Source organism: Hibiscus syriacus, unplaced genomic scaffold (assembly GCF_006381635.1).
Source record: "Hibiscus syriacus cultivar Baekdansim isolate YM2019G1 unplaced genomic scaffold, ASM638163v2 tig00109906_pilon, whole genome shotgun sequence".
Taxonomy (NCBI): domain Eukaryota; kingdom Viridiplantae; phylum Streptophyta; class Magnoliopsida; order Malvales; family Malvaceae; genus Hibiscus; species Hibiscus syriacus.
In genome coordinates this window covers 311,772-337,394 of record NW_024062524.1, presented here as the reverse complement: position 1 = coordinate 337,394, position 25,623 = coordinate 311,772, and the positions used below count along the sequence as shown (strand labels likewise).

At 35.8% G+C, this 25,623-nt stretch overlaps 1 protein-coding gene across 1 annotated transcript; it reads right to left on the bottom strand.

Annotated features, from left to right (window-relative positions):
* Positions 1–6,786: 6,786 nt before the first annotated feature.
* LOC120210045 (E3 ubiquitin-protein ligase ORTHRUS 2-like) lies at positions 6,787–25,138 on the bottom strand. Its single transcript, XM_039208866.1, has 10 exons — positions 24,635–25,138; positions 24,012–24,547; positions 23,754–23,879; positions 8,427–8,526; positions 8,281–8,342; positions 7,831–7,933; positions 7,586–7,736; positions 7,271–7,491; positions 7,106–7,178; positions 6,787–6,929 (listed from the first exon to the last, which is right to left on the bottom strand). The coding sequence occupies exons 1-10, from the start codon at positions 25,136–25,138 to the stop codon at positions 6,787–6,789; spliced, it is 2,019 nt and encodes a 672-aa protein (XP_039064797.1).
* Positions 25,139–25,623: the final 485 nt, after the last annotated feature.

Sequence of the window (25,623 nt, the reverse complement as noted above, 5' to 3'; positions counted from 1 at the left end):
ACTAAATCGGGATGGAAGATCAATGAGAAACTGGTCTTTGGGTTCGTACCGGTGAGCAACCGCATGAAGTTGACGACTCCGACGATGAACCAGAACAACATGAGGAACAAGCACGAGCAGAGGAACAAGCACAACCAGAGGATCAAATGCCTTCATACTTTCGATCCTTTATGGAGACATTTGATTTTCGATATGCTTCCATAGATTCTCGCTTCACTTCCATAGAATCTCATTTATCTACAATGGGAGCTCAACAATTGGAAATTCTCCGGAGATGCGGACAAACAACGCTTCTATGAATGAACACATTGATGCACTCTCACATGAGATGGTCACTATGCGAGCTTATTTTCCTCCTCCCGATCCTCCTACGGATGCTTGATTCTGTGTTATGCTTTAGTACTTTGAACTTAAAGCTTATTGTTTAAACATTTTGAATATTTTTGAATGTTTGAATTTGTGGATTGATTGACTTTGAATTTGTTTGGATTTATGGATGGTTTGAACTATATTTCTATATATTTGGTGTGGTTAAATTATTCATTATTGCATCATTTACATCATGTTAGCTATATGACCACTTTTGTCATGTCACATTGTTTATGAATATTGATTATGAAACTAATGGCTAACGTTTCTCTTGATTATGATCTTAGCAGCTTCAGATATATATATAATCAATTGGCTAAATGATTTCAAAACCTTATTTAAAATCTTTTACGAGTCTTTTTGATTTAAAAAAAGGGGGAGAAATGTTAAAAGCGTTTTTAAAGAGGAGAGTAGTGTTAGAGTAAGGGGAGTAATTTCAAACTTGAACTTGATTTCAAAATAAAATCTTAAAATTACTAAAATGTTTTGTTATATCAAAAATGGGGAGATTGTTGAAAACATTTTGATATTTTGATATAACAAATTAAGTTAAATGAATTTTAAGATTTTCCAAGAAGATTTTCTAAGTATATTCGATATAATTATTTGAATATCAAAATATTACTTCAAATCTTTCAAATGTCATTTTTAATCCTTACTCAAGTGTAAAATTAAGTTTTAATCTTAAAATAATTTCAAAACGATTTTACAAAATATTTCGAACCATTTCAAAGCCAAAAATTCCAAATTGCTCAGAGGGAACCGATTCCCCCTTAATGGTTTTGCTCCGAGAAAAACAGAATGCTCGGAGGGAACCGATTCCCCCAGGGGTATCGATTCCCCCCCACTATTCAACGATCGAAATATTTGAATTTTACACTTAGGGAACCGATTCCCCATGAGGGGGTACCGATTCTCCCCACACTCCAAGCAGAAATATTAATTGTTTTCACACTTAAACGGCTCCAATAACTTCATTAATGATCCCCAACATTCAGAAGTGATTCAAGGTGTATTTAAACAAGTTTAGAAGCCATTGATCAACAACAAGAAACTACAAGCAACTAGAATCAAGAGAGAATAAAAGAGAAAGCATCAAACCTCAAGTTTGAGCATTTCAAGCCTATTTTTCATTCAATATTCATTTTGCTTTCAAGAACACTTACTGTGCTCAATTGTATTTTTCTTGAGTATTCTTTCTTTGTTCTAGAATTGTGCAAACATATTTGCCTTGTGAGGTTTTTCTTGTAAGTTTGCAAATTTGTAATCTTCTCTTTGAGAAAAGATTGTTCTCAAGAATTGGGGTATAATTCTTGAGGGAGTTGTAAGGTTATCTCTTTGGCCTCAAAAGAAAGAACAAATTAGTGAATTTGTTGAAAAATCCTTAGTGTGGATAGCTAAGGTATTAGACGTAGACTTTGGTTGAGAAAGTCGAACCACTCTAAATCGCTGTGCAATTACTTTCAATTTTCTGCAAAAGCTTCCACAAGGAGTTTGAACAAGAAGATAAACTACAAAGAAAATAAGATGATGATAGCGCTGAAAAGTTAGAGACTACACAGATACATGTGGAAAAGGAGTTTGAACAAGGAGATTCTTCTGAAGCAGAACCAACACATGATGAACAAGAACCAAAGAGTTCTGAAGGTCCAACAACTCGTCAATTAGATCGTGTGAGAAGATGTCCCAATTGAAACTCATATTATGTTATAGAAGGAAATGTTGCATATTGCCTCTTAACAGAGGACGGTGAGCCATCAATATTCCAGGAGGCAATAAAAACTCATATGCTTCACTGTGGATGATGGCGATACAAGAATAAATTGAAGTCCTTCATAAAAATAATACATGGGACCTTGTGCCACTACCACAAGAAAGGAAGCCAATTGGTAAAAATGAGTCTTCAAAATCAGCGAAATAGTGACGATCAAATGGAGAGGTATGGTGCAAGACTGGTGGTAAAAGGATATGCTCAAAAAGAAGATATTGATTTCAATGAAATCTTTTCTCCTATGGTTCGACTAACAACAGTTCGAGTAGTCTTGGCAATGTGTGCTACATTGAACTTACATCTAGAGAAGCTAGATGTTAAAACAACTTTTCTTCATGGAAATCTTGAAGAAGAGATTTATATGCTCCAACCTGAAGGTTTTGAAGAAAAAGAAAAGAAGAACTTGGTTTGCAGGTTGAACAAATCTCTGTATGGTCTAAAGCAGGATCCGAGGTGTTGGTATAAGAGATTTGATTCCTTCATTATGTGCCTTGGATACAACAGACTTAATGCAGACCCTTGCGCTTATTTTAAGAGGTTTGGTGATAACGATTTTGTTATATTACTGTTGTACGTGGATGACATGTTGGTTGCAGGACCCAATAAAGATATTGAAGAATTGAAGGCACAACTGGCTAGGGAATTTGAAATGAAGGACTTGGGATCAGCAAACAAGATTCCGGGGATGCAAATTCACCGAGACAGAAGTAATAGGAAGATTTGGCTTTCACAAAATAATTACTTGAAGAAGATCTTGTCACGATTCAACATGCAAGATTGTAAGCCAATTTCTACCCCTCTTCCTATTAACTTCAAATTATCCTCCAGTATGAGTCCTAGCAGTGAAGAAGAGAGGATGGAGATGTCTCGAGTACCGTATGCATCAGTAGTGGGAAGTTTAATGTTCGCTATGATATGCACAAGACTAGAAATTGCACAAGCAGTGAGAGTGGTTAATCGGTATATGGCGAATCCATGCAAAGAGCATTGGAATACAATAAAGAGGATATTGAGATACACCAAAGGGACCTCAAATGTTGCATTATATTACGGAGGATCAAATTTACTTATCAATGGGTATGTTGATTCTGACTATGCAGGGATTTGGATAAAAGCAAATCTACTACAGGATATATGTTCAAAGTTGCAGTAGAGCTGTAAGCTGGGTTTCAAAATTGCAGTAAGTTGTGGCTACATCACAACAGAGGCAGAATATGTAGTAGTTACAAGCCAGTAAAGAAGCAATTTGGTTGAAGATGCTATTGGAGGAGTTTGGGCACAATCAAGAGTATGTCTTTCTATTTTGTGACAGTCAAAGCGCCTTGCATCTAGCAAGGAATCCAACATTCCATTCAAGGACAAAACACATACGAGTTCAGTACCATTTCATTCGTGAAAAGGTGAAAGAAGGGACGGTAGATATGCAGAAGATCCATACCAAAGACAATATAGCATATTACATGACGAAAGCGATCAACACTGATAAATTTACTTGGTATCTATCCTCTTGTGGCCTGACAGAAATATAAGCAACATGAAGGTACAAGGTAGAAAGAATAGTGTGAAGATATGATTGTTTCAATCAAATATTCAAGTGGGAGATTGTTGAAAGTCATAGCAGCCGGCGACTACTTTTGGTCAAAATTAGGCAATTATTTTTGTTGAATTAAGTAAGGGATAATTACAACATTTAGTCCTTGAACTTTAGGATATTTACAAGATTAAATCCTTAATCTTCAACTATAAATACCCTATCCCATTAAGCTTCAAAACCATCCTAAATCATTATAGCTTTCTCCCAATAGTAGAGAATTTAGAGAGTTTCTTGAGAGTTGTTTCCTTGTTAGATCGAGAGAAGTTGTAATTCCTATTTTCTCATAGTGAAATTCTTTTATCGTTGCCCGTGATTTTTACCCTATATTATTTAGGGGTTTTCCACGTAAAATTTGTATCTTCTTTGTCTTCATTTTTATTTTCTCAAATTATCAGTTGAGATTTTGCTCTATCCTATAGCCGTATTCCGCAAGATCATGTAATCGAGGACGAAATTCATGTGCTCCCCACTTTAGCATTTCAAGTCACCGTATTTCCAAATTCTGGATTTGCCTTGGGTCAACTTATTGTCACGCAGCAGTTGTTGATGGCAAGTCGTTCACGCATTTTAGGAGGTCTTGGACGTCTGTTCATAGGTCGAATGACAAACGACTAGCCATTAAACAATTAAGAATTGTCGAAGTCCTGTAAAATAAAAACTGATTTTTACTAAATTAACTTGTAATAATAGTGAGATCAAGTCAACTTCCAAGCGAACTAAAATTAGAATCTCATTGTTAAAGCAAAAAGTTAAATGGGTACTTCATTTGACTTCCAATTCAAAGGTGTGTCTGACTGTAATTTTGATCATAGGCTTAAAAGATTGATTTTCAACATCCAAGTAATTAGTCATTTGCTCAGAACTGTAACAAGTATGATTCCTTTTTTATAATTGATAACAAACGTTCAAATCAAATCTTACCATTAATGATAGCATTATAAATCGTGGGACGACTAAAACAAAATCAATTGATTTTGTACCTTTATTTCCCCAGAGACTATCACGCGTGACGCAAAGCTCGAAAAACAAACCCGTAACAAAAACAAATCATGAGACTTACCCCTTGCTACTTGTGTCAATCGTTCATGACTATTACAAATCACAAACTTATGAATAGCGATAGAAAACTCAATATCGAATTAAGGCGTCAATTTAACCAATATCAGAACAAATAAAAATAAGAACAAGAAATAACGATTACTTGAATTAAAGGATAAAAACTAGTTTAGCACAAGTCTCACAAAATTACAACGTAATTATCTCACCTTGAATCGGAGATAAAAGCTTAGTCAGTCATGGTGGAAAGAAAACAAAAGAGAAATAAGTTGTGTTGCTAAAAGATCTCCTAAAAGGTGGCTAAGAAGCTCTTATACAGGGAGCAACACCCTAGAATTAAAGTAAATCTCCTTTAAATGAGTCTAATTCAAATAAGAAAAGCTAGAATAAAGGAAAATCAAAATAAATAAAGTCCTACTTAGAAAGAGATTGATTCTGGACAAGATACTTTCAAAATAATGGAAGTATCCATAAAAGTGAGCTTCATCCCGGATTTAACTCCAAAAATTTAAATTCTTCATGTAACACATGTCAGTCATAAGACGTGGTCATACCTTATTTAAGATAACATTTTGTCCAAGTCCACATACTCCCAAAAAAAACTTTATTCTCACATTGAAAGTTAAAAACATACTTTTGAGCTTATTTTCACTATTCCATCTATGTTTCACCGTCTAAATCAAAACAAACATAATTTTCACAATTAGGCTTAACTTCTAACAAGAATACGAAGGAATTAATCATAAAAAGATTAACGCATCAACTCTTCAATGGAGCCAACAAGAAGAATTACGGAGGTCGGCTAAGGATCGAAGGCGAGATCAGAAAGGAGACCAAAAGCTTTACCGACATCTTTACTCACAGACAAATTGTTGAGCTCGAGCTGGGTAAGGTTCATAATCGCCTTGATAGCATCAAAGTAGTTAAAAATGTATAGTTATTGCTTGAAATTGCTTGGACCCACATTGCAAAAATAAAGCCTAGCTATTTCGCGGCACTGAAAGTGTAACCTTCAGGATACCCATTAACACTTAGTTTCAAGCTTTGTTAAGAAAAGGATGTTGAGAAGAATTTGAATACTTGAGGGTGGAACTTTAAGGAATTTATAACTAATCTAAGAACCTATTACGTGGAATAAAGCTCGGAGACGATTGAGGGGGTGGGTTTTGTGAATTATTGGAGTTGGAGCTACTGGGTCGTGAGATCGGGTTCAAAAAAAGCAGAGAAAGTATTTAAAGAAAGTCTCATGTAAGTTATAGCCTTGAACACAGGGGACCGCAAAAGGGTTTTAGGATCAAAGGTCAAACGCAACAAATTCCTATCTGCTAAGTTCTGGATAAGGACGTAACCCATGATTTTTGAAACACTTTTAAACTCTTGATTTTGCTGAACAAAACGTTGGTTGTATCGTAAAGAACCATGGGAATTTTTTTTTTCAGTTTGATCTTTGTTTTATTTAGTGTTCGAAATATATTGTAGAATTTAATTTTTGGGATTCAATTAAAGAGGAGACAACAGGAGAAGGAGAAAGAGGAAAAGAGTGAAAGAACGTAATGATGTGATGTCAATAAGTTAACGTGTCACATCAGTATTTTATTATTGTAGTAATGTTGTTAATGATCAGAGATCAATTTATCATAAATCGATACCGTTAGTAATTAATTTATTATTTTTAAAACTTCAATAGAAAAAAACGAAAACTTACTCTACCATCTACAACTTCAGCAGATGTATATGAATGAATCCAAAATTCATTTTAAAACGCAAACATGTTGCGAAGCTTCAAGAAAAAACAATAAAGTCGAATCAAACACGAACCTGACAAAGTTTAATGGCTCATGCCATTGGAATTGTTTAAAACTGAAAATTTAACAGTCACAGATCCAATCTGTGAAAAGTTGTTCTCCAACTGGGATTATTAGCTGATGGCAGTTTTAACTGGGAAATATATGAAGATTTATTATATTGTATTGTATGATGATCTTGAAGAACTTGTTTAACCCTCGTTGTCGCCATCGACTTTCCTTTGCTTTGAAGGCCTTTCGGCTTCGAGTTCCATTTCCGCATCATCCGAATCTTCACCATCAACACCCGGTTCTTCATAATCATTGTTCGTCCTTGATAAATCTTCTTTCTCACCTGTAAGGATGCACATAAGATTTTATGTTAAAAGAATAAATTTTAAAATTTTAAAGTATGAAAACATATTATAAATATAAAATATTGAGGAAATATCTTAAAATATATATACAAATAATTTAAAATTTTAAAGAAAATGATTGTCTCAACCACTCCCTCCTTCCATTCCTACTCACCTAGTTCCTCTGCATTAGAATCCTCATACTCTCTCATCTGCTTCGCAATCAGGTTCTTCAGCTCCATGTTTACCTGCTTTTCATGATTGATTTACATTAGAATGAACATATAATATCTTAAATTATTTTAAAAAATCATAGATTATGCTTATTTCGAATATATACCTGTAAGTTGTTCAAATGGTCGGATAAATCAAAAGTGCAATCAAGAGCAGGGCATGTCATGACATTCTTTTTATAGCGGAGGGTCCGACCACCTGCATTTCTCTCCCTCATAAATGATATTCCGGAAAATGCAGCTTCTAAGCATGACTTGCAGAAATTATGACCACATGGGGTTGTTAATGGCATATCCAGCACTTGATCACAGATCCCACAACCAAAATCTACAACAACAAAAAGGTTTATTTGCCATTCAAAGCTTGAACTTTTGAGATATATAATTCTGCTTAATTTTCCAGAAGGAATTAAAAGTTTAACCTTTTTGAAGCCTCTTTCTACCGGCTACATTCAGTGCTTGCTTAACTACAGTGCTGCTCCTTGGCATCTTCCGGGATTCAGAACCGCCGGTATTTTCTTTTTTCTTGCTCATTGGTGGTGGTTTCATCCACTTCCAGCAGCCATTAACATCCTGAAAAACAACAATGATAGCCCAAGATGACAAAGAAAACCATGCATGTGAATTGTACACACACACAAACATATATATGTATGTTTATACTGACATCAAAGTCCCACGCCGGGCTTTCTTTTCTCTCGGTTATATCGGATGCCTTTTCAAGCTCTTTAATAAACGGCAAAGGTCTAGGGAGATCGCCATGCATGTCACTACAGTGGAGGTAAGGCAAATATTAAGAATTCATAAACGGAAAAATAATCAAACTATATCAACGTATAATAAGACAAGTTCAATATAGTTCAACATTGACTACTTCACATACGAGAAAAACAATAATAATTCATAAACATAAAGATCATGAAAGATACAAATACACAATATCTCATGTATCTTAAAATAAACTTAATTACTAAATCATCTCTATCTACTAAAATTACAATAAATCCAATTTAATTATTAATTAAAATTTGAGTCAATATGTAGCCGTAAATTAAACGAAAAGAATGCATATAATCAAACAGTTAATCGGCAAATACAGTAGAAGCAAGGCGAGAACCTGGTCCATGGAGCAGGATCATTGTCACACCTAACGATTAAATATCGGCAGACCTTGAAGCCCTGCAGAGAGAAGTGTTCATCGCTGAAATCAAGATATGTGTATTTTATAGAAGAGAAAATAAGAATGTTGGATTTTGCAAATACTTGAACTCCAACAGTTCTCCAGCATTTTTCAACTCTGTAAATGCCGTCATAACGTAACCCTTTTTCAGGAGCATATGAAGAATGTTTGTCCTTGTAAGACCTGTTCATCACCACAAGATTATATCAACGGATTGAAACAGCCTAAATTTTCAGACACCTGAACATTTCTATGGATTAATGACCAAATACAAATTTTGTAATATTAATAAAAAAAACAAGTTTTCATATTGAATTGAACCCATTAAATGATATCAATGGTTAAATGTAATGTTATTTTCCCTAAAGGTCTCGAATTCGAATAAATATCTGTAGAGTCTGTGCATTCCCAATGACTAAGAAAAATTAACAAATATTATCTTATAATTATTTTAGACTCAAGAAGTCACTGGGTTCAAAAGAGGTTATCTCCTTGTAAAGTATCTTGGGGTACCTTTGGTGACAAGGAAGCTTAATGAAAAGGATTGTTTGCCATTGTTGGAGAAGATTAGGGGGAAGCTTGATAAGTGGTCTCATAGGAAGCATAACTATGGTGATCGGTTGCAATTAATCAAAGCTGTGTTTTTTAGTGTTTTTTATTATTGGAGCAGGCAACTCATCTTGCCTAAGTCAATGATTTTACAGATTGAGCAGATTTGTATGAGGTTTTTCTGGAAGGGTCATGATGCTTCTGCTAGAGGAGTTCGGGTGAATTGGACTTAGATATGTTCTTTGAAATCTAAGAGGGATCTAGGTTTAAAAAGCTTGCTCTGCTGGAGTAAGGTGTGTCACTTGTTGTTGGTAAGGAATATCCTTGTTGATGAGAGATCCCTCTTGGTGGCTTGGATCAAGGAGTATGTGTTGAAGGATGTTAGTTGCTAGCAGGTGGAGTGCAAGCCTCACTTTAGTTGGATTCTCAAAAAGTTGCTGAAGTTGAGGGGTGAAGCGAGGACTTTGTTTGACTCTAGTCTGAATTGGGCTCTAGTTAACTACAAGCGGATTTGGGAGAACACTAGAGTTGCAAGGGATAAGGTGAAGTGGTATAGATTAATTTGGTTTCCTTCTCATATCCGTAAGCATTCCATTATTGCTTGGATGACCATTTGGATAGGATGCCAACTAAGGATAGATTAGCTCGGTTTGGGACTGTCACTGACGGTTTGTGTATTCTGTATGGTGTTGATATGGAGTCAAGAAGTCATTTGTTCTTTGATTGTTCCTTCTCCAGGAGAGTTTGGGAGAGAATCTTGAGTGTTTGCAGATTGCATTACAGGGGTTTGTGTCGGGATGATCATTTCCTGTGGGCAGTGGATATATAATTTGAAGGGTGGTTCCCTTTTTGTTCGTTTTCTTAAGCTGGCTTGGACAAGATTCTTATATTGTATATAGGAAGAGCATAGTCATCGCTTGTTTTGAGTTTCTAGTCGTTCGATAGATTCAATTATTGATTGTGTAGTGATTGGGGGATTTTGTAAGGGTTAACTGTGTAGGCTTGACTGTGGTGTTTTGAGGTTTTTTGTTTGGTTAGCCTGTGATGGTGTTGAATCTGTTTTTTTTTTTTGGTGTGGTTGGTCAGATGTAGCAGTTAGGCTGCTTTCTCTTGGATAATATATGCACAAACTACTTATCCAAAATAAATTATTTTATACTATTTAAAAATAATTTTTTTATATTGAATCTCATAGGATAATCCAAAGAGGGTAACTAATCTTTTCAACTTAGACTAAGGGAACTATGATATTGTACTTGTACAATACTATGAATGATGCACGTTTAAAATTAGTCATTTTGGATAAGAAAATAAAGTTGATTTTTGAGATTTAAACATCAATTGACTTGCGATGGATTTTCAGATGAAATTCAAACATTTCTAAGTTAAGATATTTTCTTAAAAAATAAAAGTTATCGGTTACCTTTCTAATGTAACTTGAAACGTCTCAATCGGACGTCAGAAACTTAAGATATGTTTGTTTTAGCAAAGATATTGTAGTCCCAATACTAGCTTTTTTAATAATTAAGAATTTTTAATATTTATATTAATTATTTGTAATTAAATTCATATTATAACTTTTTATTTTGTTTTCGATAAATTATGATCAGATTTAATATTTGTTTTATTAAATTATTTTTTTGAATAGCTTGAGTTGATTATAAGGTAGTATCTGATCATAATATTTCTTAATTATTGACATCGCATACACTCTGCAGGCATAACTGTTCGAACTCATTATCTCATACAACACAATTCATAAATAAATCTATATTTTCCTCCTAAGTTCTTTGTGAGAGTTCTTTTATTTGTTTAAGATTCTTATTTTTTTTTGTTTAGGAGTGTAAGGACCTAATTGTATTGCGGTAAATTAAGATATTCTTCTCCATCGTGTAAATTGCTAGGGTGAAATAGCCTTAGTTGGTTGCGCGTCTATCTTTTATGGTTCAAGGTCTTCTCTAGTTTGTTAAGTCGAAATATCTTTATAGGACAGACATTTCATTTATCTAGACGTAAGTTCTTAATGAGATATAAGGTTAGAGTTTGACTCGAATTCGAAATGACATAAATTAATTAATATATATAAATATTAGGAAATTAGGAAACCCAATTTGGTTAAAAGTAGACAACTTTATTAAATTATTTTCTACTTTATTTAGTTTTCTTTTGTAATCAAGTATCTATACCTATAAATAGATATTAAGGGTCAGAGTTAGAAATCAAGTTTTCTTTCACCAAAATCCTCTTGTATTTTCTTCCTTCATATTAGTAAAATTCTTATCATCTGCTCGTGGTTTTTCTCTTTTGGGTTTTCCACGTAAATTTTGGTGTTCTTTATTTTTCTTTTTCGATCGTATTTTATTCGTTTACCGATAATCATTTTTCTAATATTATAACAAATTGGTTTCAGAGCTTCGAGTTTAAGATTATGACAACAATGAAGTATGATATTCTGCTGTTGAATCAAAACATCAGGTTCTCGCTATGGCAGGTGAAAATTCGAGATGTTCTTGCACAATTAAATCTTGACGATGCAATAGAAGTATTTGATGAGAAGCCGGAAACACAATGGACGAATGAGGAAAAACGTAAAGATCGTAAAGTTATTTCTCAGATTCGTTTACACTTTTCAAATCAAATTTTGTAGGATGTTGAAAGAAAAAACAATTGCATCTTTATGAGTGAAATTAGTGCAACTTTGCATGCAAAAATCATTGACCAGTAAGTTGCACCTAAAGCAACGTCTTTATTCGCTCAAGTTGGCGGAATGTTCGTCTCTTGAAGAGCACATGACCACATTCAAGGAAATCATTTCTGATCTAGAGACTTTAGAAGTGAAGTATGATCAAGAAGACTTAGGACTGATCCTCCTATGTTCGCTGTCTCCTTCCTACTCGTCTTTCAGAGATACAATCTTGTACATTCACGAAACACTAACTCTTGAAGAAATTTACAATGACTTGCACTCGTTTGACAAGATGAAACATTTTGTATCTGGTTCTGAGCCCCAGGCAGATTGTCTTGTGATGCATGAATCGACTAGCTTAGACAGTGGGAGAAAATGCAAACATTCTTCTAATAATTTTGGAAGGGGTAGATCAAAATCTTCCAATCAATGTAAAACTTTTTACTATTGTAAAAAGAAAGGTCATGTTAAATCGGAGTGTTACAAGTTGCAAAATAAAATCAAAAGAGAACCTGAAGAGCAAAAATCTAGAAAATTTAGTGAGGTCGGTATAGTAGAGAAGTAGGATGACGGAGAACTCTTAGTTGCGGTTGACGAAAATTTATACCAGGTGATGAGTGGATGCTTGACTCTGGTAGTAGTTTTCATATGAGTCCTAATCATGACTGGTTTACGACGTATGAAGTTGTTTCTATAGGTGATGTATTTTTGGGAAATAATATCCCTTGTAAAGTCGCAGGTATTGGCACAATCAAGATTAAGATGTTCGATGGGATTGTTCAAACACTTGGTAATGTGAGACATGTTCCAGATTTGAGTAGAAATCTAATTTTGTTAGGTACTCTTGATTCAAAAGGGTACAAGTCCTCCAGTGACGGTGGAGCTAAAAAAATTTGCAAGGACTCTCTTGTTGTTTGAAAGGGCAGAGAAAAACTATTAAGTTTTATGTTCTATAGGGTTTAACAGTTTTAGACAATGCAGTTGGTGTTTTATTCACCGTGTCAAATAACGTTGTTGAACAAAATAACCGTGGGCAGAATAGTTATGTGAAGAAGAAAAGAGTTCAATTTCGTGAACATAATGAATTTGAAGATATAATTATCATTGATGAGGATTGCGATGCACGTGATATTGCTCTTGGTTAAACATTTGTGAGCAAAGTTGACACTTATGATAACCATGTTGATGTGAAGACTAAATCCAACCCTAGAAAAAGCTTGGATTCGGTTGGTGTCCATTACTGAAGATTACCCCTTTGAGGGGTGTTGTGGAAGAGATAGAGAACTTGTTCGTTGAAGTGAAGAATTGTTTTTGTTGAGTTTGAGTGTCACATCGAATTTGAGTGTTTTGTCTCGTTATGTAAAGCAGAAAAGAGTTCAATTTCGTGAACATAATGAATTTGAAGATATAACTATCATTGATGATCGAGATTGTGATATGCATGATATTGCTCGTGGTGAAACATTTGTAAGCAAAGTTGACACTTATGATAACCATGTCGATGTGAAGACTAAATTTAAGCCTAGAAAAAGCTTGGATTCGGTCGATGTCCATTACTGAAGATTAACCCTTTGAGGGGTGTTGTGGAAGAGGTGGAAAACTTGTTCGTTGAAGTGAAGAATTATTTTTTGTTGAGTTTGAGTGTTACATCGAATTTGAGTGTTTTGTCTCGAAACCTTTGCACTTTCAGAATTCGTGTCAAGCTGGAGATTTGTTAGAGTTTGACTCGAATTCAAAGTGACACAAATTAATAAATAAATATTGGGAAAGTAGGAAACCCATTTTGATAAAAAGTAGAAAATTTTATTAAATTAGAATTTTACTTTATTTAGTTTTACTTTGTAATCAAGTATCTATCCCTATAAATATATACTAAGGGTCAGGGTTAGAAATCAAAATTTTCTTTCATCAAAATCCTCTTGTATTTTTTCCTTCATATTAGTGAAATTCTTCTCCTCTGCCTGTGATTTTTCCCTTCTGAGTTTTTCACCTAAATCCTTGTATTCTTTGTTTTTCTTTTTCGACCGTGTTTATTTGTTTGTCGATAATCATCGTTCCGATATTATAACATCTAATTATTTATTTTAATTTCCTTTTTAAGTTGTTTTTTATTGTTTATTTATTTGTGTTCCTTTTAATTCCTGGCTTTTTTTATTTTGATGAATTGTTTGAGAAATTTTGAGTTTTTAACTATTATTCTTATTTCATATCTTTATATGTAAGCTTCCACGTTTATTCATCACGTGGTATCAATTTTCAAGCATTCACTGTTTATGATAATGTTCTCTTCAATTTTTTTTTTGTATATTAGTTTTAAACACTTTACATTGAGAACAAATACACTTTCTCAAATAAGATAGGGTCTAATTTGAGAAGTTAGGAAAAAATGCCGCTATATATTATGATAATAAACGTCGTTTGTTTTCAAAACGCAGTTATATAACTCGATATTTTGCAGCATTTTATGTTTAGAAATACCGCTAACTATTGTGATTTTTGATTCAGCGGTACTTCTTGCGGTGCTCTTACGAACGTCGGAGAATTTTTAACGGCGTTTAGAAATGTTGATATAGGACTAAAAGCTGTCCTTATTAGTAAACATGTTATTAGGATCTGTTGTGAGCTTTGTATTCTCTTGTTGTATATACTCTTTTCTCTCGTTTAAGATTACGAAGGATTTTAGTGAGATATACAGTCTAGATAATTTAATTATAATAAAATTCTCTTGTTGAGAAAAAAATTGACTATCAAGTACTGTCAATTCAAATATTATACACTCACACGTGATAGAAAGACAGTCAATGAATCCAACGAGCAAGATCAAATGATTTCTTATCAATCGGTTCGCTTATTTCTTAAACAAGACATTTTTATTCGAGTTGAATGTTTAAAGAAGGAACATTCATCCACTGCAAAAATAGTGTTTGAAGCTCTGTTGAACCAGCTCCTAAAGCCAGGGAGCTGTTGGCTAACATCATCCACTACCATTGGTGGTTCCCTAGTGACAATAAAATGTCAAAAATGGAAACACGAAAAATAACTAAAAGCAGGGATTTAAGTAGCGGTCCGCTATTTGAATAGCTTCTGTTGTATAGAATTAAGGGTGTCGTCTAAAATCATTATTGTACAACAACGGTACCTGCAATCACAATAAATTTGTTCTGATGGAGCTTTGAGAAAAAGGAATGGCTGAAATGGGGAAGAAAAAAATCATTTCTTGAAGTGGGGTGAAAGCTACAGTGAACTCCGGAAGACGGCCAGAGCACATGACGTTTTTAGTAAGACGGCCAGAGTACATGGCGTCTTTAGATTCTTCACCTCCGCCGTTGCTTTAAACTTGAAATGTGCAGCAGAGAGGGAGGCAGAGAGGGGCTGCAGCAGTGAAGGAGAAAAGAGGGAGAGAGGGAGGCTAGCCGTGGCGGTTTGGCCGGAGCTTGAAGACGTCGTGTGCTCTGGCCGTTTTCCCAAAGACGCCGGCTATTGTTGACGTCTTTTAGCGACATTGTTCAAAACGTCCTACTTGGGAAAATATTTTTCTCCTCCCTTATATAATCCATTATTTTTTTTCTCAAAGTCCCATAGGAGTATTTTTGTTCACAATCACCGCAATAGTACCATTATGCCCGCAATCACGATAAATGCAACACAACCGAAAATACGACTGTAATCGTGATTTAAATCCCTAAAAGAGAATTTTGAAGGATTTCAACGGCGTCCCATTTTGGTATAGCAGAAGGGCGGTTTCATGGAATCATCGGTGATGTATGTCTTTCCATTTATGGGGGGAAAATAATATGATTCATGCTACAAAGGACTAAAACAATCAAAATTGAAGATGAAAGAAAAGGGTAGTATTTTTGGTATGGATGGAAATAAAAGTTTTTTAATAGCATCCGAAGTAAATGATTGATCATTAAATCTTTTTCATTTTTACAAGGCATTATATAAGATTAACTGGTAGAAGGCAATGAATATTTCATATTCATTGAAGTTCCTAAAATATCTGAGGCTAAGCAAGGGTGTTAGAGGCATATTAAACACAGTTGTCATGGTCTAGAGATATTTCATTTTTTTTTTCTTTATCAATGACTTCATGTTATTTGTGAAGGCTACAATAGCACAAATGCATATAGGTTGCGTTTGGTTCACGGAATGTAAGATTACTAGTGGGAATAAAAGATTACCAGGAAATAAGATTACTGAGAATGTTGTATTTTGTGTTTGGTTGGTTTAGCATAAATGTAAGATTATCGTGTTTGGTTAAAGGAATAAAAGATTATTGGAATGTATATTTTACCAAATTATCCTTATTATATTTGTTTTTTTAACAAGTTGGAAAATATTTATATATTTTCTTTAAAAAAATTAAATTTTATATAATTTTTTTACAAAATTGAAAATATAAAAAGGTTTAATGAAAGAGTAAAATTTTATTTTAACCCCTGAACTTCATATAAAATATTAATTATAGACTTTTTTCTTTGTAAATCTAAAATAGTTTAAGGATAAATTTGTAATTTAACATTCGTAGAATTTTTATTATTCAATGACAGAAGGAGTATATTTTTGAAAAAAATTTAAGGGCATTTTAGTCTAAAACACCGGTAATCCAATAATACCTAAAGGAAGAGGTAATGACATTCCCGATAATATACCAAAAAAATACACTATTGGTAATAAAATATTACCGGGAATGAGATTCTCAGGCAATCAAACGGGGGAATGTGGATTCCATTCCCATGCGAATCCCACATTCTCCGAACCAAACAACCCCTAACGGTGTGGACTAATTTCCATATTTACTTGGGTCATCAAATCAGCAATGTCAAGATTCAAATCTATTTATTAAAAAAATTGTATGTCTTATAGCATAATCGAGATTGCGACTACGTTTGGGTTTGGGTCATGTGTCTATCCCTAAAGAGGAAAAACTGTGAATTCAGATCATAAAAGCTAAATACAAACGGGAAGAAAACTTACCAATTATATTGAGAATTAGTAATTGTTCCGATTGGCGATTATGGAAGGGTATTAGCCCATATTTGAATGAGAGTGCATGGGGAATTGTTTGGAACATTTGTGGTGGCTTGTTTACTAACTTTTGGCATGACACATCGCTGGATAATGAAGGCCCTCTAGTAGACATAATATTAACAACTATAACACCTCAAGAAATACTGTGGCCGTCACGGTGACAGATTTATTTTAATGGAACATTTTACTTTTGATTGGTATGTTTTTTTCTCAATAATTTGCTGGAAGTTATGGTATAAGAGGAATAAAAGGATTTTTGATGAAAATCTCATGGAGAACGAGGGCGTTGTTGAGAGCAATTTTTGGTTATTGGAGGATAACTTGAGAAGGGGTTGATTGATGTCTAGTTTGCCTCAAAAGTAGTCGTAGTGATAATATGTCTATATGGGACAGACCTCCACTAGGGTCGAATGACGCTAGTTACGAGAAGGCTCACGGAGAAAGATTGTGCTCCGTTATTGGAGAGGGTTGCTGCTCAGGTGGGTAGCTAGTCTTTTAGATTCCTTTCATACGCTGGCAGGTTGCAGCTAGTTCAAAGTGTACTTTACAATATCCAGACTTATTGGCGCAGACACTTTGTGCTTCCAAAGGCTGTAATTAAGAGAATGACTCAATTGTGTTCTCGCTTTTTCTGGAAGGGAAGCGATCAGTAGGCTCGGGTCAGCTGGGAATGATTTATAAGCCGAAGAATGAGGGTGGCTTGGGGCTTCGAGAGTTGGATACGTGGAATAAAGCCTGCTTCATTCAGCACATATGGGCTTTAGTGGTCAAGACTGATTCTCTTTGGGTGCTTTTGTCTAATGCATATGTCTTGAAGGGAAGGCCGTTCATGGAAATGTTTGTTCCGAGAACCTATAGCTGGTTTTAGAGGAAATTGTTGAAGCTCCGAGGCTTGGCTGCTCCTTTTGTGTATGGAACTATGGGTTGTTGGGCGTTGCAGGGGAGGTATTGTTGAAATGTCAAAGTTTGAAAAATTGGTTCAAATTAGGCACCTAATATTACAATGTCAAAATTAGGTGCAACAATGTCAAAATTAGGTGCAATAATGTTTGAAAATTAAATGGGTAAATTATAAACTTTAGTCACTAAACTTTAGGATATTTATAAGATTAGTCCTTAAGTTTCAACTATAAATACCCTAGCTCATTTAGCTTCAAAACCATCACAAAGCATTCTAGCTTTCTTCCAATACTAGAGAGAATTTAGAGAGTTTCTTGAGAGTTGTTTTCTCCTTTTTATTGAGAGAGAATTATCATTGTTTTCTCTTTGGTAGATCGAGAGAGGTTGTAATTCCTATTTTCTCATAGTGAAATTCTTCTACCGTTGCCCGTGGTTTTTACCCTATTTTATTTAAGGGTTTTATACGTAAATTTTGTGTCTCTTTTTATCTTCATTTTTATTTTCTCAAATTATCAGTTGCGATTTTGCTCTATCCGATAGCGTCTTCCGCAACAATTGGTATCAGAGCCAGATTTGAGTGTGTAATATATGCTTATTGTCTTTGTGGTTGCCACCAAAAGGTGGATCCTCCAACATAAGAAAATAAGAAGGTATTACCCATTCTTTGAGGTTCTAGAGAACTATTCATGATAGTGAAATAGTGGGAGCTATCAATAATAGAAGCTATGGCAACGAAATTTGATATTGAAAAATTCAATGGGAGAAATTTCTCATTGTGGAAATTGAAGATGAAGGTCATCCTGAGGAAAGACGGTTGTCTAGCAACTATCAGTGAAAGGCAGTGGATTTCACAGATGACAACAAATGGATCGAAATGGACGGAAATGCTATGACAACTTTCATCTAGCATTAGCAGATGAAGTATTGTCAAGTATCGAGGGAGAAGACATCTAAGGAGATATGGGATCATCTCACCAAACTGTACGAGGCCACATCGTTGCACAATAAAATTTTCCTTAAGAGAAATTGTACACTCTCCGTATGCCAGAATCTACTTCAGTGACGGAGTACTTAAATACACTGAATACTTTTTTTCTCAGCTTACATCCTTAAGCTGTAAAATAGGAGAACAAGAACGTGCTGAACTTCTACTTCAAAGTATATCGGATTCGTATGATCAACTCATCATCAACTTGACAAGCAGTAATGTCACTAGTCTAGTCTTTGATGATGTTGCAGCTGCTGTTCTACAAGAAGAAAATCGGCGCAAGAACAAGGAAGACAGACAAGTAAATCTGCAACAAGCAGAAGCGTTGACAACGATGAGAAGGAGATCAACAGAACGTGGCCAAAGCAGCAGTCACAAACATGGTAGATCGAAGTCGAGGAGCAAGAAGAATTTAAAGTGTTACAACTGTGGAAAGAAGGGTCATTTGAAGAAGGATTGTTGGAGTCTAAATAAAAACTTCAATCCACAAGGCAATACCGTAAACACTTCAGATGATGGAGATGCTCTACGCTGTGAAGCGTCAACCACCGTGGAATGAAGAAAACGATTTGCAGATATATGGCTCATTGATTCGGGAGCAACATATCACATGACCTCAAGAAGAGAATGGTTTCATCATTATAAACCTATCTCAGGAGGATCTGTTTTTAGTTGCAATGATCATGCCTTAGAGATCGTTGGCGTGGGAACCATCAAATTGAAGATGTATGACGGAACAATTAAAGTTGTTCGAGATGTGCGGCACGTGAAAGGCCTGAAGAAAATTTTATTATCCTACGGATTGTTGGATAATAATGCAAGCAAGATTGAAACACGGAAATGAATCATGAAGGTGTTCCGTGGAGCGCTTGTGGTGCTGAAAGGCGAAAAAATAGCTGCAAACTTGTACATGCTGAAGGGAGAGACTTTGGTAGAAGCAGAAGCCTCTGTTGCCTCATGTAGTTCAGATTCGGCAATGCTATGGCATCAAAAACTTGGACACATGTCAGAATAAGGAATGAAAGTCCTTGTGGAGCAAAAGCTACTTCCAGGCTTAACAAATGTATCACTTCCTTTGTGTGAGCATTGCATAACAAGTAAGCAGCACCGGTTGAAATTCAACACATCAAATTCTAGAGGCAAAAGTGTTCTAGAATTGGTTCACTCTGACGTATGGCAAGCACCAGTAACGTCCCTAGGTGGAGCAAAATACTTTGTCTCATTTATTGATGACTACTTCAGGAGATGTTGGGTGCACTCTATTAAGAAGAAGTCAGACGTGTTTTTAACTTTCAAAAACTTCAAAGCGCGGGTAGAACTTGATTATGGAAATAAGATCAAGTGTTTCAGAACAGATAATGAAGGAGAATACACAAGCGAAGAATTTGATGACTTTTGCAGGAAATAAGGCATAAAAAGACAGTTCACAGTGGCGAACACTCCTCAACAAAATGGAGTGGCAGAGCGGATGAACAGAACCTTGTTAGAAAGAACAAGAGCAATGTTGAGGGATGCAGGCCTAGAAAAATCATTCTGGGCAGAAGCAGCAATACCGCCTGTTATTTGGTGAATCGAGCTCCATCAACTGCAATAGAGCTGAAGACACCAATGGAGATGTGGACTGGTAAACCAGTTGATTATTCAAACCTCCATGTATTTGGAAGTATTGTGTACGTGATGTACAACGCCCAAGAAATTTCAAAGCTGGATCCAAAATCCAGGAAATGCAAATTCTTGGGGTATGCTGATGGAGTAAAGGGGTATCGCTTGTAGGATCCCACTGCCCGCAAAGTGATCATTAGCAGGGATGTTATCTTTGTAGAAGATAAGCTACAAAGAAAAGAAGACGATGAACGCTGAAAAGTCAGAGACTACTCAGATACATGTGGAAAAAGAGTTTAAAGAAGGAGATTCTTCTGAAGCAGAACCAGCACATGATGAACAAGAACCAGAGAGTTCTGAAGCTCCAACAACTCGTCAATCAGATCGTGTGAGAAGACGTCCCAATTGGCACTCAGATTATATTATAGAAGGTAATATTGCATACTGCCTTTTAACAGAGGACGGTGAGCCATCAACATACCAGGAGGCAATAAACAGCTCAGATGCTTCACTGTGGATGATGGCGATGCAAGAAGAAATCGAAGCCCTTCATAAAAATAATACATGAGACCTTGTGTCACTACCACAAGGAAGGAAGCCAATTGGTAACAAATGGGTCTTCAAAACCAAGCGAAATGGAGACGATCAAGTTGAGAGGTATCGTGCAAGACTGGTGGTCAAAGGATATACTCAAAAAGAATGTATTGATTTCAATGAAATATTTTCTCCTGTGGTTCGACTAACAACAGTTCGAGTAGTTTTGGCAATGTGTGCTACATTGAACTTACATATAGAGCAGCTAGATGTTAAAACAGCTTTTCTTCATGGAAATCTTGAAGAAGAGATTTATATGCTCCAACCTGAAGGTTTTGAAGAAGACGAAAAAAAGAACTTGGTTTGCAGGTTGAACAAATCTCTGTACGGTCTAAAGCAGGCGCCGAGGTGTTGGTATAAGAGATTTGATTCCTTCATTATGTGCCTTGGATACAACAAACTTAATGCAGACCCTTGTGCTTATTTCAAGAGGTCTGGTGATAACGATTTTGTTATATTGCTGTTGTATGTGGATGACATGTTGGTTGCAGGACCCAACAAAGATCATATTGAAGAATTAAAGGCACAACTGGCTCGGGAATTTGAAATGAAGGACTTGGGATCAGCAAACAAGATTATAGGGATGCAAATTCACCGAGACAGAAGTAATAGGAAGATTTGGCTTTCACAAAAGAATTACTTGAAGAAAATCTTGTCACGATTTAGTATGCAAGATTGTAAGCCAATTTCTACCCCTATTCCTATTAACTTCAAATTATCCTCCAGTATGAGTCCTAGCAGTGAAGAAGAGAGGATGGAGATGTCTCGAGTATCGTATGCATCAGCAGTGGGAAGTTTAATGTTCGCTATGATATGCACAAGACCAGACATTGTACAAGCAGTGGGAGTGGTTAGTCGGTACATGGCGAATCCAGGCAAAGAGCATTGGAATACAGTAAAGAGGATCCTAAGATACATCAAAGGGACCTCAAATGTTGCATTATGTTACGGAGGATCAAACTTACTAATTAATGGGTATGTAGATTCTGACTATGCAGGGGATTTGGATAAAAGCAAATCTACTACAGGATATGTGTTCAAAGTTGCTGGTGGAGCTGTAAGCTGGGTTTCAAAATTGCAGTCAGTTGTGGCTACGTCCACAACAGAGGCAGAATATGTAGCAGCTACACAAGCCAGTAAATAAGCAATTTGGTTGAAGATGCTATTGGAGGAGCTTGGGCACAATCAAGAGTATGTCTCTCTGTTTTGTGACAGTCAAAGCGCCTTGCATCTAGCAAGGAATCCAGCATTTCATTCAAGGACTAAGCACATACGAGTTCAGTACAATTTCATTCGTGAAAAGGTGGAAGAAGGAACGGTAGATATACAGAAGATTCATACCAAAGATAACATAGCAGATTTCATGACGAAGGCGATCAACGCTGATAAATTTACCTGGTGTCGATCCTCTTGTGGCCTGTCAGAGACGTAAGCAACATGATGGTACAAGGTAAAAAAAATGGTGTGAAGATATGATTGTTCTAATCAAATCTTCAAGTGGGAGATTGTTGAAATGTCAAAGCTTGGAAAATTGGTTCAAGTTAGGCACCTAATATTGCAATGTCAAAATTAGGTGCAACAATGTCAAAATTAGGTGCAATAATGTTTGAAAATTAAATGGGTAAATTATAAACTTTAGTCACTAAACTTTAGGGTATTTATAAGATTAGTCCTTAAGTTTCAACTATAAATACCCTAGCTCATTTAGTTTCAAAACCATCCCAAAGCATTCTAGCTTTCTTCCAATACTAGAGAGAATTTAGAGAGTTTCTTGAGAGTTGTTTTCTCCTTTTTATCGAGAGAATTATCATTGTTTTCTCCTTGGTAGATCGAGAGAGGTTGTAATTCCTATTTTCTCATAGTGAAATTCTTCTACCGTTGCCCGTGGTTTTTACCCTATTTTATTTAGGGGTTTTCCACGTAAATTTTGTGTCTCTTTTTATCTTCATTTTTATTTTCTCAAATTATCAGTTGTAATTTTTCTCTATCCGATAGCCGTCTTCCGCAACAGGTATAAGGTTAATGAGGCCTGGCAGGTGCTCGGGAGGAATCAGGCTGGGGTGAATTAGGCGAAACTTATTTGGTTTCCGCTTTATATTCCTAAGAATGTTGTCATCGTTTGGTTTTCTCTGTTGAATAGATTGCCCACGAAGGATAGGCTGTTAAGGTGGGGCATTGTAGTTCGTGGAGATTGTTGTATTTTCCCTGATGGTATGAAATCTAGAGATCACATGTTCTCTGGATGCGAGTACTCGAGGGAAGTGTGGAGGAGCATTTTAGAGCTATGCCAGCTATGACGGACAATTGGAACCTAGGAGCAGGAGGTCTCTTGGGCATAGGAGAAACTAAAGGGTAAGGCTTTTCTATTCACCCTGTTGAAGGTTGCATGGAACGCATATTTGGTCATATTTGGAAGGAGCGAAATAGAAGGGTCTTTGGCGGGGCTAAAATGAATGTGGACAAGATCATTAGAAATATAAAAGCAGAAGTTCGGTTGAGGTTCATGGGGATACCTATTCAGCAAGGAATGGTCAATGATAGGTAGCGCAAAGATTAGAGGATCGATTATTTTGATTGAGATTTGTATAGGGTAATATACTGTTGTTGAGAGCTGGAAGCATGCTTTTGTTTGGTTTCAGCTTGAGGTTATAGTTGGTTCTTGTGAAGCAGATTCTGCTTTCTTTGGGTAATAACATAAGCAAATTATAAATATATATATATAAAAATGATAGTTTTTACTGTATTTTTCGAAAATCTGATTTGAATTTTTTGATATATATGATATTTTAAATTTAATGAACAGACAATATGAGAAAAACACGAGTTTTTTCAAGTTTTCTATCTCATAATTACCTCTTTTGCCTAAAACTAATTTAAACTTATATTATTTTATGCCTTGTATGGTGTCCAATTTAAAAATTAAATAGATTCCTGAAAAGGATTTTTTTTTTCTCTTAAGTTTTAGAGAAGCAGCTAAATTGCTATTTAAGTTGAATAAAAAATCAAATATACTGGAGTGAAAAGCTATAAAGATAAAGTTTAAACAATGAAATTTACCTTATGGCTCGAAGAGGATAGCCATTTTTGCAACTGAGACGAAGCGACTCGTTCCCACTCTTGAACTCTTGATCAAAAGATTGATCCTTGTTAGTCCTTTTGTTTCCGCTTAGGTCTCTCCCACCACTACATTTTCAATGCATGAATAGAGCGGTAGTAAAAATGAGTTTTTTTTTCTAAAGAATTCTGGATCGAAACAATTGCTTCTTATGTGTGCGTATTGTTAATAGATTAAGGAAATTATGAATACAAAATTACCTTCCGGTGTAAAGGAACCATTCTCCATGATCCTCATCATCTTTGTAACCTCCGGAGAGCACGACGGATTGTGCACCATGATCTTTCTGGCCTGCAATGCCTTTAATAGGAGGAAAATGAGCACCCCATTGCCGGCATTCCAACCTATCCTCCCAAGTGTCCCCCACCAGCACTCCTCGATTCCTCGTCGGATCGTTTTCAGACAATATTGGACCAAAATGATCGGTCGGCACCGTCACAAAGATTCGACCGCTCGCAGCATTGGCCTTCCCACTCCTCTTAGCCCGCTCGGTTGCATAAGCCTTGTCTGGTCTATCTTGGTTGTGAACATGTTCGTAAATCTTTGAAGAGCCAGCGTCCGAACCAGTAGATTTGGACAACTTTGCCATTCGGATGGCAGACACCAGCGTCAGGTTGATACGAGGTTGGTTCACCATTGTCGTTGGTATCTGTGTACGACACAAGGCGCAGTTTCGGTTCCCTTGTCGAATCGACAGGTTGAAACATTTCAGACAAAAATTGTGTCCGCATGGCGTCTTGAAAGAAAAAAAAATCACCAGAAACATTAAAACTTCGATCTTTGCTCAAAAATAATGAAAGATCAAAGGTAAAAAAAAACTCACCGTAACAGGTTTGTCAGGCATGTGTAAACAAATAGAACAGTTTAAGCTCTCATCAGAAACGTTCGACGGCTCGTTGTCGGACTCCAGTATAGTCTTGTCTTTGGCTTCTAGTTCCGTCGGTTCAACAAGGGGTATCCGGCTAACCAACTCCTGTCTCTTCCTCGCCTTTTCCTCCTCCGTCAGCGACGTATCGGCCTGGATCTCCAGAATCTTAGAGATCATGCTATTCTCAGCGGGAGCGAAAGAAGAAGTGGCGGGGTCGTTATCAAGGTCGAAGGTGAATAGATTTAGATCGTCTTGCAGAATACGATTTTCACACTCAGGGCAACCCCAGAAATCATCATCGATGGGACGGGATACACGACTGGAAAGTAGGCAAGGTTGGTGCCAAGGTGCATTACAGAAAAGGCAAAGGATTATCCCCTCACCTGGCTTTGAACCGACTTTGCACAACATGCAAAGATTATCGTCACCTGGCTGCTGGTCAACATCAGATGCTGCCATTACTGGTTCAGTTCTAACAAAAAAACACAAGAAATGAAAAGGACTGAGTGAAAACTGAAAAGTGAGGGTTGAGGGATTTTGAAGGTGATGGATGGGGCCACAATTGGCAATTAAAACCAGATTTTGACAACGAAGTTTTCTTTGTAACTCCTACAGCCAAGTTTGTTTTTTCACATATATTAAGGGTGATGGGGCCACAGTTGATTATTAAAACCAGATTCTCACAACTATATAATGGCTCTTTTTTTTAACTTACCTACCATATTTTACATATACTATTTAATATTTAATATTATATTAATTGTTTTACAACAAATATTTTTTAATACATAATAAAGATAAATATAATATATATTTTTTATATAAATTCTAAATCTGATCATAATCCTAGAAATGAAGAGAAAAAAGTACTTTAGGAAGGAAAGAAAGGAGAATATTCTTGATGAGTCCATAATCCATATCTAAGGGAATACGAGGGAACAAAA

Coding starts and splice junctions, on each gene's coding strand:
- LOC120210045 (XM_039208866.1), bottom strand. CDS start 25,138: ATGGCAGCATCTGATGTTGACCAGCAGCCAGGTGACGATAATCTTTGC. Junction 24,548..24,634: donor TGCCTGACAAACCTGTTACG/GTGAGTTTTTTT, acceptor TTTTCTTTCAAG/ACGCCATGCGGACACAATTT. Junction 23,880..24,011: donor TGGTTCCTTTACACCGGAAG/GTAATTTTGTAT, acceptor TTGAAAATGTAG/TGGTGGGAGAGACCTAAGCG.